The sequence below is a fragment of the Rhea pennata genome, chromosome 8, assembly GCF_028389875.1.
Source record: "Rhea pennata isolate bPtePen1 chromosome 8, bPtePen1.pri, whole genome shotgun sequence".
NCBI lineage: Eukaryota > Metazoa > Chordata > Aves > Rheiformes > Rheidae > Rhea > Rhea pennata.
This window is the reverse complement of record NC_084670.1, coordinates 7,456,721-7,471,166: the sequence shown is the minus strand read 5'-3', so window position 1 is coordinate 7,471,166 and position 14,446 is coordinate 7,456,721. Positions and strand designations below refer to the sequence as shown.

The following is a 14,446-nucleotide window of genomic DNA, read 5'->3' as shown; positions in this document are numbered from 1 at the left end:
GAGGAGAGGGTACCACGTGGAGGGACCAGGTTTTGGCAAAACCTTTGGGTGTTTCTAGAAAGGAAAAATATATTCCTCTATCATTAGCTGCTGAAGGACAGCTCAAGAACTGCCGTGGTTCACCTTCTGCTGCACGCTGTCATGATACTAGAAATGAAGTAAAAATGGAGACCACATCTTTAGATGTGATGATCATCATTCCCTGTTTGAATGGACAGCTAGAACTAATACTGGGCAGCCTTGGAAGACGGCCAACAACAGATCATGTTCTTGTGTTTTCTGAGTTACAACCTACATCAGCATACATGGAAAAAGTATTCAATGCAAAAGTCAGATGGAGCTTCATTCTGAGAGCCAGTGCCATGACTAGCATGCTTTCCAGGAGAGGATCCTTCTGATCTGAGTTAGGTAAAAGAATTTTAAAAGTCACCTGCATGCTGCTGTCACATGCTCCAGGCAGGCCACTGAGATCACTGTAAATCAATCTATCAGACTTAGGAGATTCCATTAACCGCTGCACTGGTTTTCTTTGTGCGCTGATCAAACCTATCTGCAGTATAAAGCAACAGGGTAATGTTTGAGGGGGAGTCACTGAGGTACTTCGTCGGAGGATAAACATAGCCTTCCCCCTGCCTCCCCACGCCCCGTGTTTCCTGTGTGGTATCTCCTAAGTTTCCCCTAACAAGATGGTAGCCATAACAAGGACCATTGTTCCAATGCCAGAGGGTGTTCTGGACCTTCACATAAAAGCAAAAGACAAATGATCCAGTTTCTTTGATAGTTCTTTATACCAGGGCCCTTGAATAAAACAAGGGGCACTTTCTGGCCCAGAGAGTCTATTCAGAGCTGGAGTGACGGGTGGTAGGAGTCCCAGTGCCTCTTCAAGAGCATGCCATGGCAGGATCAGGTCCAGCTTTCTGTTTACTGGTGCTGTGCCAGGAGCTGCTACCTTGTACCAGCAGCTCAGACACTTCCACCCCGGGTACCACACTGAATCCCCTGAGGGAACACCTCGCATCAGCAGCCTCCATGGGGACTGCCAGCACTGCCTGTGGCTACACATGCTCTGGCTCCTCTGGAAAGACCTCTACTCTCCTGCTCTGTACATGCACTTTTCCAGAAGGCAGAGAGAGGGAGTAGGAGAAAGGTCTGGCCCAGCTCTGCTTCCAAAATCAGATCAGAGAATGGGGTAAGATGGGATGTTTTTTTCTGGAGGAAGGAGACAAGTGGCATGGGCTCCAAGGGCAGCCTCCAAGTGAGGATGTGAGAGTGCACACCAAAATGTGGAAAAAACAAGCCTCAGTATCAATGCCCTGTTACAGCTTTGATACAGTTATTGAGCTCTTAAAGTGATTGATCTGGTCCCATTCTTTTCTAATTCTAAATCAAAATATTTCCTAGCTTTTTGTCCTCAGGAAGTCCAGAGGCCATTTTCTGTTTTCTGTATTTGTACTGAAGTTAGTGGAGCCAATGGAGCTTAGAACAGCTGAAAATCTGTCTGTCTCACAGGAAAGTTTGGGGGGTAAGTCCCCATTCCCATATAATAGCCCTCTTCTCATCTCCCACTCCATTATTTCACACTGAGCACTTAGTTGTTTAGGCTCTCTGTATAGTCAGTGGTAACAGATAGGCCCCTTCCAAGGGGCATGCTTGCTTTCTGTCCTAGATCTTGCTTTTCCTCCTTATTATAACTAAAACTATTTTAAACTACGTAAGTTGTAAAGTTCGCTAAGTTGTAAGTTGGCTAAGTTTAGTTTTTTTAATTGGCTGAAGCTAGGTGAGATACTGTTCCATTTGTCTATACTTTTAAGTGCTAAAAATCAATTCTCAACACAGGACAAGGCACTTTGGAAAGATTTATCCCTATTAGATTTTAAATGAGGTTTGACTTGAACAATCATTGTTAAATTGGATTGCTTTAGCAGCACAGGCAGAAACCTCAATAAGCCTAAATCATGCATTGGAGGATGAATAATAAATTTACCTTTAAATAATGTTACCTTTAAAAGTAACAACTACTATACTATGCTGCTATATTACAATTATGAAGTCCGTCCGTCTGTCCCCCCCCCCCCCAAAAAAAGGTAGTGAAACTGTGCAACTTTTTCTAAGGAAAACCTTAAAAACAATTTTTTTAACCCAGAACCCAGAGTTTAGGCAGTGAGGAATATGGGAACGTATAGTAGTGCAAAGGGTGGAATGTGAGATGTTCTCAAAAAGAAACTGTGAAGAGACAATTGACCAAAATACAAACAAACCTAAGAACAGTAACGACTTATTTCTTACCAGTCCTGCACTGCATTGAACGAGTCTTCACTGGTGATGTCATACATGAGGATGAAGCCCATGGCTCCGCGGTAATACGCTGTAGTGATGGTCCTGTATCTCTCTTGTCCAGCTGTATCCTGGAAGAAACAAGAGTATTTAGGCTTTGAGACCCCAATTCTTTGAAACTGCAGCTGTAGTTAGGTCCTACATATGAAATTAGGCAACCACCTTTTATTATTATATACTTAAAATTTTTCATTTACTCCCACTGAAATAAGCTCTACTTACATCTTAGCATTAATTGGGCTTTTGCACCAACTGTGATCTTTTAAATGTGCTTTGACACATGTAAAATTAAAAAGTTAATCAAAGATGTCAAGCCTTTAATTGCTCTTTTCTGCCTCAACCTCAATGCAATAATAAAATGTTAGTAGAGTTCACTGAAAGCTGACACTTCTAAGCAAAGGCAATAGAAAACAGTCCAGGATCATATCAGGCAAAAGACATTTGTGCATTGCAGGTTAGTGCCAGGGACAGAGATTGATCCTTGACATGGAAGCTGTAGATGGCTCAGTTCTTACCTGAAGTTAGAGATAACAATTCAGGACTTGATGCAATGAAAATTATCCTAGAATATGAATTTAAAGTGGATCAGCAACCCTCTAGCATTGGCCATTCCTTCTAGATCTGCCCTAGGAACCAGGGACAGAAGTCATATGCCTAAAATCTCTCTCATTTTGGAGATAGCTATCATTTCAGCAAACACCATTTCAGCATCCACCTTTCAGCAAATAGCAAGTATGTGAAATAGCTGTGGGGAGGCAAAGAGCCATATCTTCACAGTGCACGCTCAGCACAAGATATTGATTACTACGGTTGCTCTTACAGGTGAGAAGTTCTGAGATAAATGGTGGTTAGACCTCCAAAACCCACACTTTGAAAGTATTTACTGCTGCTCGTTTAAAATGTGTTTAAGAAAGTTTCTTTTTTCTAAAAGGAAAGTAAGTCCTCTAAAGGAACTTATCACTCACATAGCTTCAATAAACAACAGAGAGAGAATAGTTAAAGCATCTTTCAGAGCTGTAGGCTCAGGTTCTGATCTGACACAGCAGATCACAGTGCAGGGGAAATGCAAACAGTGCAACAAGTGGGAGACTGCACTCAGCTTTAAAATTCTACTTTCCTTAGTTCCCATACCTGCAGCCTTGCTTTGCTTCATGCAAAACATCCCTGGCCCTTCCAGGGCACATGCAAGCCAGCCCATGAAAGGGGAAACATTAATGATCACTGGTTGTTCTGCACCAGCATATCACAGAGGCTCCCTGTGGGAGGAAAGTGCTTGTAAATAAGCTCCCTGCAGCTCGCTTAAAGGGCTCTGCTTATTACACTGCCCTGAGCATATCCACAGCTCTAACACCAAGTGAATTTCCCAGTGGAGACATTATGCAGAAGGATATTCTGTTATCTGTTCTGATACCTGTTTCTCTGCAACACATCTGGAAAGAGAAGGGATTTTCCCCTGAAACTTAGGCATTTTTTGCAAGACAGGGTGGTCTGCTGGCCAAGAAATGGTTCTCTCTTTTCCTTCCTGCTTCTGACTAGAAGTGCCAGAGCAAGGTGGACTGCACCCGGAGCCTGAGCACCCATCACCCGTCCTGCCTGGGTGACACCCATCTAACGGCTAGCCCTTACTCACAGGCACACAACTTCACTTAGCAGCTAAACAACTAAACCAACTGTGCCACCAAGGTCCTGACTGTAATTCTTAAAGTGGGGTAGGTGTCATTAACCACGTTATCAGTCTGTTTATTCAGAGAGACATGACAGTTGCTTCATTACAGCCTGATTTCCTGAGGAAATGAGGCTTATCATTTGTCTCCACATGTGCACGCGTGTGTGTGCACCCGTTATAACTTTTGAACCTGCTAATGACTTTTGATCAAGTTTGCCTAAGAGGAAATGATCTCAAAAATATGCTCTTACATATTCCCTGAAAATAGCTGGCAAAGTGGAGAAAAGAGATCTAAAAAACACCCTAGCTGGGTTTAAAAAAAAAAGTGCAACTGCTTATTTTTTTTTAAAACACACCAGAGACTCCACAGCAGAGAGGCTTTCTTCATGCCTCCTTAGGGGGAAAAAAAGGACATAAATCAGTACTAATATCTTGTCAGATACTACAACCACTAAAGTGGCACAAATTCAAAGAAAGTCAGGCTTCTTTAATGCTCATGTTCACAAAGCTATTGTTTCATACCTGCATTCCCATGCTATCCTAGCTCCCTAAATCTCATTTCCTAGTCCTGTTCTGCATTTGAGACTCATCACACATTAAGCAACCACAAGAAACATTGTCTAGCTAAACATAGAATAATTTGGAAAGACTAAATTCAGCAAAAGCTCAGAGCAAGGTGTTAGCTCTGAGGATGTACGTCTGGGCTGTCCTGGAAAGCCTGAATGGATCTGCAGCCCCAAGGGGATCTCAGGATGGCTGCCAAAGCCCACGCTGGTACAGTCTCAGTCAGAAACTGGATTCAGTCCACAGGATTCATCTGTGTCAAAGGAAACTTTGGTAGTTTGTACTTCCTGAAAATTGTGAAATTCAGTAATTCCACAATTTGTTATTTTCATGCTCTGCTGGTGAACCCCATGCAAATGGGTGGTAGAAGGGGACCAATACAAGTAGTACAAATGAAGTCCAAGGGGCTGCACGTGTTCGGTGCCCAGAGCTTGTTCTCTCATGGGCAGAGCACTCCTCTGGTGAGGAAGGCAACTTGCACATTCATTAATGTACACTTGTGTGCCTGTCTTCTCAGGCTTAAAAAAAAGTGGAGGAGAGGGAGAAAGGCAAAAGAAAAGCATCCTATATTTCACAGTATGTAATGTTTCTTCATAACCTTGCACTTGTAGTTGTGCGGACCAGTGCAGAGATGCATGATGCATCTCCATGTGAGACACTGATAGATTCCTAGCTTTGTTTTACTGTACAGATATAAAGCATGTTATCTCCTCTTAAAGGTTTTTAATTATATTTCTCCAAATCCATTTGAATCTTTGTAATAATCACTTGGAAATTATTTTTTTCCCTCAGGTTATATTAGCTCCTTAGACAGTTCTAACATGGCTTAATTTTCCTCTGACTCATATCAAGTTTTATGCTAGCTTCTATGGAAATCCTCCCCTCCCTCAATGCAGCTTTTTTTCAATAAATGAGAGAAAATAAACTGCTGTATCTGAGTTTTATTTCTTCAGCACGTACAATAACTGCCCTTACATCACTTTAAAACACCACGAACCTTCAGGTAACTAGGCTGTGTAGGATAATTATCTAATGAAGGAGATAAGGGGAAAAAAAATCTGCATCATTTTTTTTTTAACCCCTCCAAGTTGTTTGCAGGATTTCCAGGCAGAACACGAACTCATTAAAAGACAAGAGAAGCAATAGATGGGGTACAGGCAAGGATCAGCACAAACCCAGTGTAGCTCTAATTAACAGTCTAGCCAAATGTCTAGGAAGAACAGCCTGAGCCTGCAGCATCCAGAAGCCTGCTTGGCTGTCCCTGACAAGGAATTAGCTAGCTTGGTTATAACCAAGCACAGAAAGGCCTCTGCAAGGTATCTTTACACTATTATGCTAACAAGTCTGTCCTTTCATAGCTTATATATGTGCTATTGATACAAACAATTAAGAAAAAGGAAAACAGTTGGTTGAAACAAAAATTGGGCAGTTTAGCATTCAGCGGTCATTACAAGGAAAGAGTAAAGACCTAAATGCTTTAGCCGGTGTGCAGATGCCCTCTACTCACAACATCCATCACTTAAACACTGATAACATTAGCACAACAAGCTTTTTGTTATTGCTCATTTGTCTGTCTCAACAAAAACAGCAAGGTACTTGCACAGGAAACCTACTGGAGTTTTTAAATCACATTGGATGCTCTTTGCTGCAGGTCTGAAAATCAGAATTCCTATTGATGTTTTCCTAGTAAACATTTCCAGCCACAGATTCTTTGTTTAAAATAAAGCATCACCCAAACTTCTCATCTGTACCAGGCTTAATTCCCTCAGCACCATGACTTCTCTAGCAGCATATATAACAAACACGCTGAGAAATAAACCTTTTAGTTTTTAAAGGATTTTTTTTTCAAAAAAAAGAAAAACGAAAGATAATATATTAAGAGAGTCATCTGCTGCCCAGGTGGTTGGCAACAATTACAAAATGCATATGCATCAATCCACTGCTGCTGTGTACCTAATCTATGCAAGGAAGTTGCTAAGAGCCTCAGAAGAGAGGCTATGTCAGCCCCAATACCCAGCCACAACCATGGTCTCAGGGCTTCACCAGCTGCGGTGAAGGAGAGCTCTTTTCCCCTTTCCTGCTGCTCAACATCACACTGTGATGTCTGAGCTAGCGCTTTTTGCACGTTGTTCTGGGTTTGGTCACCCTTGGAGACAGGATAATGGACTTCATGGCCCACCAGTCATAGGGGCAGCAAGTTGTCAGACATGCCAGGAAGCATTTGATTCCCTGCAACTACAGCTCAGTTTTCAGCAAGATGAGCCACCTCAGCCCCTTTTCTCTACAAGACAGATAACCTGAATGAGCAAGAAATAAAGGTACACCCTGAAAGCAGAGGGTCATTTGTCCTGCTTTAGACCTCTTGCCAATCCTGGGCTCAGTTATACTTGATTCCTTTATATCCAGGACCCCTTTGCTTTCCCATCTGCATGGATAAAGAAAGTTGTGCTCACATGGAGCCTTCTCAGTTCCATGCTGGCATCGTTGCCTTAAACAGTGGGAGCATTGATTTATCCCTCATAACCACCCAGCTGTCTTCCCACCTTCACATAGCGCTCTCCAACTGCACATGCAGCCTTCTCTGCTGCTGCTGCCCTCTTGTACCATCCTCAGTTTATCTATATAGCCCCTCAAAGTTGGGGAAGTAACTAGGATTTCCCTGCCTTTCTGGACTGATGTAATCTAAAGCGTTAAATTTCTCATGCTCTCTTGTAATTCTAGTTGTTTTCTTAACTTTTTTGAGAGTCAATATTATTGATCTCTGCTGCCAGATGGCCAATATCTTCCAGCCCAGCTACCTGCACTTCAGAATGCAAACTTTCTGTGGCTGAGAATGTTTCTTAGCTTTATAAATATAAAGCTAAGCCTAGTGTTCAGCACAGAGCAGCTCTGCTCTTTGATCAGAGCTCCTGGATGCTATATGAACATACATGCATGTTTCCTTCGCAGAAGTAGACTTCTGAGTGGAAGCCACCAAGAATCAGCTAAATGAAAGTCACTTTGAGAAAGCAGAAAGAGGAAAAAAGCACCGAGAACCACAAGGGTCAGTGAAGAGAGTGACCCGGAGCAGACTGGGATGTGACATTAATAAGAAAATGCTAACTTTGAGCTTACCGTTCCTGCTGCCAGCTAGAAATAGGAACAAACAGGCTAGCAAGATGAGTCACTGGTTAAGACATGGAAAAGACGTGATGTCATGAAAAGCCTGTGAAGTTTCAATTGCTGCCAGGAGCAAAATAACACCTGGTTTCTTCAAAGCTTAGCTCTGGTTAAAATGCTCCAGTTCAACAGATCATATTAAACATGCTTTTTTTTCCTCTCTCTTGTTATTGAGTACTCCCATTGCCCAAGAGTCACTAGAACCTACCCACACACATTTAGACATCTTGAGAGATGGTTTTCTTTGAGCAGCATTGGTAATAGACAACAAAACACTTCTGTTGAAAAAAAATGTCTTTTATATAAAAGCTCTATCCTTGCAAAATGTTTTTACACGTTTCCCACTTTCGCTGTCTTTACTTCAGCTCTTCTAACAGTAGTAAAACCAGAACCCCTTGGATAAATTCAGTACCATTAGCTGCAAATCCTTCATTTTTTCCCATCTTATTTTGGTTACCTTGTACAGAAAAAGCTACCACCCTGTTGTCTCTAACATTCCTACACTAGCTGCTGCCACCATGGAGATGGAAATTTTATGATAGAAGACTTTTAATATGTGAATAGTCTGTCAAGGCTCACCAATATCTGGCCAGTCACCAAAGGCCTCAGTGTTCCTCTTGCCCCCACTTTTGAAGCTGTCCCTTGTAGCAGAGGGACTGAGTGTCCCTTCAGGTGAGGCACTGCACTTGCTGACTTTTTTTTTTTTTTTTTTTTTTTTTAAAGTACTTTTGCACACTAAGCTGATGGACAAGGAGGAAAAGTTAGTATAGGTTAACCTTACCTACCATTACAACAGTTCCGGGGGTTGAAAAACACCAGCTATTTAACTTTGCTCAGCAACTCCACACCATTCAGGACAAAAAGTGAATCACTGAAAATGCAACTGAGTGCATTTTCTCAGCAGACTGTAATTTCCAAACTGGAATCAGGCCAAGATACCGTGATAAACGCTCCTGCTTGTGACCCACTAAGAATGTCAAAATAAGTTATTTTCATTTTTCTACGTGTCTCGAGATTGTAGTAGAGATTAGCAGCAGCTGCCCTTGATGGTTTGAGCTGTCAAGCAGTAAAGAGGGACAAAGTTGGACTGTTTGATTATGAATATTATCTGTTCTTATCCTTTCGTAGGTTGAGTTTCTCTATTAGAAGATTTAAAAGACAGTGGCTGCAAAGAAGAAAAAAATTTCACAAAGTTGCACTCATAAAAAAATTTGCTTCACTGTGCACATTTCTAAACTCTGATAAAGCTGAAATGTCTTCATTTTCAGTAGAGGATTAATACGATGTTTGATATTTTTTTTCTCTTCCTGATCTAGTTACATTGAAAGAAAGATAAAGAAATCCCAGGAATAAAGATACGTGTCATCGGCAGCATGTATCTGCTCACAACTTCCCAATCTGCAAATAAACAATGGAAGATAACAGCAAAAGAAAATCAAGAAAGATGATGCATTTTAAGGCCCATCCACTGAAGGCAATTGACAAAACCACTGCTATGATAAAAAAAGATTTAATAAAATATTAAGAACCTGAAATCCTAGAATAAGAAGCATTTTAGCTATCCAATGCATTTTTATATAAAAATATTTTGCCTGTTTTGCAAGACCTTTTTAGTTGCTCCACATACATCCTTTAACTCTGTTAATCCACCACTGTTAAGTACAGCTGTATGACATAGAGATGCCTGAGCCATGTTAGCCACTACAAGTAGCATTAATTAACTAGGCTTGTCGAGAAGCTGGTAAATTAATCACAGCTAGAATACCTCTGAAGGAGCACTACACTACGGTGAGTAACCAAGCCTGGATATCCTATATGGTGCCGCAGTGCACTGGATGGACACGTGCTACCACTGCGTGGGTCATAGCAGCGGTCTGCTAACCCATAGAGATGTACAACAGAAAAAAAATCTCAATCTGTCATAAATCAACAGCCAGAAAAGCAAATGAAAAATCTGGGAGAGGAAGGAAGTTATGATCTGCTGCAAAAATCCAGCTAAATTCAGTAGCCTGGCTCTTTGATCCAGAAAGTAGCACGCACAGGTGAAAGAAATTGGCATTAGAGTGCTATTGGCCTCCCTCCCCCTCAAATATATGCAAGCAAAAGCCGAGCAAATCCCAGCTACAAGAGCAGCAGAACAAGAACCAGACTTCCTGGAGCCTATTTCTAGGTGATCAAATGTCATGGTAACCAGCAAGAGAGAGAGGCAGCTAAAGGGGCTGCTGAGAGCTCGCTCTTTGCAAACACAGGCAGCAGCAGCTCCATGGCATCACCCAGGTGCACCCAGCCCAGACAGAGCTCAGTGACAGCTTCTGGTCCTCATTGCATGATTCTAGGCAAGGCCTTTAGCGAACTCATTTACAAAGCAAATACTTATGTCCAAGGGTCTTTTTGAAGCTTAACTACTTTGCACCTGGAAGACCTATTAGTACTCCTAACAAGAAAAAGAAAAAGCCTCTAATATTCCGCTGGGAGCCTCACTCCTGTGGCCTGTTCTTATCAAGGGAAGATTTCAGCATACTAAGCAGCAAATTAAGGCTAAATCTGGGCCTCATACTTCAAGAAAAACCTTGTATCAAGGAGGTCAACTCTAAGACAAAGTGCTTGGAAATTCCAGGAAATATGCAAATATGTGAAGCCCAGATTCAAGTCTCTTTCCCATCTGACCTAAAAAAAAAAGTCTCCCATACTCAAACTGAGCTTCTCCATTTTTTCACACAGGCTTATGACACCTTCCCTTCTCACACACACTCTCACACCCCAACACTTGGCCATCTTAGCCTCCCTGTACTACCTGCATTCCCTCAAAGCTGCACGCTTTGCTGCACGCAAGCTAGAGAAAACTCTGCTGCAAGCTCCAGACAGAGCTGAAGTAAAAACACCAGTGCCAGGACCAGGTTGAAGGAGGAAGGAGCATTCCTCCAGCCTTCCTTGTTGTAAGGACTTGGACTGGACCAGACTGGAGGTTCACTGGTCACTCACTGGAATCCTGAAGTCCCCAATGTGATTTATAGCCACCATCACTGTCATTTCCTTGGGGATGTGGCACTTCGCAGAGCGGCATAAGACTGCACATTGCCCACCTCAAGCACTTGGGGAACCCATTCCCACTTCCTTGAATGCTAATCTCCTAGGCATTTGTATTAAGAAGGGGGCAATGCTAACAAAGCTTATGATTTTGTCTTTGTTTTTGTGTCCTTTCTGAAGGAATTCAACTTCTGAATTTAGGAAAACATTAAACAGAACTACAAAGACACTTAATGTTCTAGCACTCAAGGAGGTGGCATAAACCTTAAAGATGACAACACTCAAGCACAACCTAAAGCTCATAACACAGAAGGTAAGTAAATAGCAACAAAAAAGTATTTATCTCACTTTAGTAGAGCTTGAAGTATGATTTCTGAATGTTCAAATTAGCAATAACATATAACCTTCTAGCTCATAGAATCAGTAAGGTTGGAAGGGAGCTCATAGGTTTATATTTGATGGAAATACACTTTAAAAAGCAATACAACAAATCAATCTGATACAGTTCTTCATTGGTGAAATGAAGGAGTTTGTTTAACTTAACAAAGATCTCAAAAAACAATCAAACGGAGTTTCAAACTTTCCCAGTAAACCCACATCTCTGCTGAGAATAAAAGGAAGAGTTTCAACTGAAAGACAGCTATTTGGGGGTAGTTACAAGCATCTTAAAATATACGCTTAGAATTCAAATGTCTTGTCAACCACAACAGTACACAAGTGGTGAAGCTCAGTAATAACACAAGACAAAGAAGATTATCTGCTGCCATTTACTGTTATATTTTCTATCATAACCACACTATCCAGATGTTAAACTAGGAATTTCATTGTGTAGCAGTTGCAGATGGCTCTATTGCACTCCTGAGGCAACTCAGGAAGCAGCTGGGAGGTTCCTTTTGGGACTGTCACGTGGTTACAGTGCCTACGGCTTTTTCTGCACAGTGTCCTTTTGCACGCTATTTTAAGCTCATCCACCCCTGTGCTGATGCTATCTGTCTTTTTCTTTTCATTTGCAAAGGAGGTCATGAGCAAACGCTTCTAGACATACATATGAGATTTTGTTGCTATTTGATATTTTCGCTGTGTAATATTTTCCCATGCACGTATTTTCTGTAGGAAATACATTCGTGACTTTGAGCCAAATGGCATCGGCACAAGCCCCGTCCTCAGCAGAACCAGTCCAGAGTACTCTCTTTGAACCGAGAGTGACAAAGTTTGCCTCTGAGTTTAATTCATCACCTCACAAACAAAAGACATTTTCAGCATGCTGCCCATCCTGCTACCTGCGGCACATTTATCTTTAACCCAAACATTTAGAGGAATAGGCTTAACAATATGGGCTAAATCCTGTTGGCCTGAGCTTCAAGAGGGTTTGACCTTAGTGGCACTAGCGCAGTTCTACTACAGAAATAAACCTTGCTCTCCTTTAGTGTTTTCCTTTACAATCCTGCCAGCTGAGAAGCACAATTGTAACCTCAGGAATGAGACAGCCGCTCTTAGAGCTCCCACAGCGGCTGCAGCAACTTTAGCACAGTCAACTATTTCTCAGTACTGATCACTTTATCACCTTTAAAGTGCTTCTGTGGGCATCAACCACAACACCTGCTGACTATTAGGCTTTACAATGTTTCCTAGACTTTGGTCAATGAATGTGAACAGACTAAATCTTACTGATGAAAAAGACATCTTCATATTTACCTTTCACGAAAGATGGAGTAAAAGCACAAGTTTCCCAACTGAAGAAAACATGGCGTTGACCTTATAGAAAAGGAAGGACATCAGATTAATTTATCTAACATTCAAGCAAACTTCTAATCCAATTCCAATCCTCACTCAGGCAATCTCTACGTTACACGATATGTTCTTCCTTGCTCTAAGATCCTATGGGACTACAGTCAGATCTTCCCTACTACCGTTACCTGCTTGAGATGTTTCAATTGTTCCTCTTCATCAACTGTTTAGAAAACTGAGTTTTAGCAGCACTTCTTGGCAGGAATCATTTGCAGTTCTTCTAAATTTACGATATTGTGGCGAAGCCCATTTCAGGGGCTAGCAAAGCCAAAATCTATTCCTCTAGTCCCCTTTTCAAGGGAAAAGGTTTTGCTAAGCTATCCAGCAAACAGAGAAAAAGAAGCCCTATGTATATATATATAAAAGAAGGGGGGGGGAGAAGGGGAGAAATAATCAAAAAATCTTTGAAGACCTAGCTCGTTGGAAAAAAACCCAGGAAGCCAGAATCCATCTCAAACAGATTTAGCAAGCAGTCAACAGCTGGGTCAGTCAGAGCACATTCTGCAGGAGGCTCGCAACTCTGATACTAATGTGAGGTCAGCACTTCAGATGTTCAGGATTTCAGTTAAAAATCTTGGCTCAAAATGAAGTTGGACAGATGCTGCTAAAGAATAGAACTGGGCTTCCTTACATTGCACTTTTAAGTATAATCAGGCTGAAAACAAGCACTAATGGTTGCTTGCTCCAGTATGAATTTTATGCAGTTGAAGCCAACCAGTAAAGAATGAATATTAACAAGGAAAACACTGGTGCAGAATTTCATTGCGTTTCCAAAAGATTTATTAAGCAAAGTGAGGAATAAAAGCACCAGGCCATTTGAAACCCAACTTGTTGCTAGGCTAATGTCTGCACAGGTACACAAGTGGTAAAGGTCAAAGAATTATCATCTTAGCAGGAAAAATGGTAGCTACAGGAAAGAATTTGTTTGCTACAGCAGCATTGTTTGTAACTTGTGCAAGAGCTGAGCTGGCTTCTGCTGAATGCAATATCATGGGCAGATCTATCGGGCAGAGAAGAGTCCTACAGAGACTGCAGCTGCACCACATGGTGTCCTTACCTGTTCTTCTGACAGAGAGCCACGCATCTCCATTTTCATCTACCCTCATACATTCACCCCAGCAGGACCTCGGTCGGGCTTGGAGAGATCCTGTTTGATGACTGAATTCTGGTATAAAACAACCCCTTACAAATTTTAAGGTCCTGCCTGTATCCCATGACCTAAGTGAAGAATCCTGTATTTGCAGAGGTCCGGACTGCTCTCCGACATGACTACATACACAGGTAAGAAGGAAAACAAGATTCAGCATTTTCTATGCGACCTGTTTCTCAAAACACATAGCAAGCCCCAGCCCAAGGCAAGAAACCTGTAAAAAGAGCTTTAGTGATAACTCCAAACTGTCTTATTTAAAGTGAGTAAAGATCCTATGCACAGCTAGGACTGCAAGAAAACTTACTTGTACAGAACACTAAACATGTGTGAAGCTTTAGAGATCAATAAAAATACCAGTGCACCATTCTTCATTACATTCTACCAATCTTATCCTAACTTAACTTCATAAAACAGGGAAATCTGCACAGCACCCCCAAAGCAATGGAAGGTGTATCAGCCTGTAATTATCAGCTATAACTGAAGTGATCATAGTGTCAGGCAGATATAAGAATAAGCACCCGGATACACATTACGCTACTTTTACGTGATCATTCTGACTGTCCGCTGACAGAAAATTAACACCCCGCCCTCTGGACCAGCAGCACAGTTCTGCATGGGCAATTCTACAGTCCATTTCCTTCACACTTCTGGAAACACTTTCCATTTTAGGAATTTGTCCTGTTATGTCTCGGAAAATACATACTGAAATATTCATCAATTGAAAGCCAACTTCCTTAGCGAGTACTAACCTGACCTGT

General features: G+C 41.7%; 1 protein-coding gene across 3 annotated transcripts in view; it reads right to left on the bottom strand.

Moving 5' to 3' along the window:
- RAB3B (RAB3B, member RAS oncogene family) overlaps positions 1-14,446 on the bottom strand; it is a 61,776-nt gene that overhangs the window by 10,746 nt on the left and 36,584 nt on the right. For all 3 annotated transcript variants that reach the window (XM_062580858.1, XM_062580857.1, XM_062580856.1), the window contains exon 3: positions 2,287-2,405. In XM_062580858.1, the coding sequence (XP_062436842.1) occupies positions 2,287-2,405 (119 nt within the window). The remainder of the gene's footprint in view (positions 1-2,286; positions 2,406-14,446) is intronic.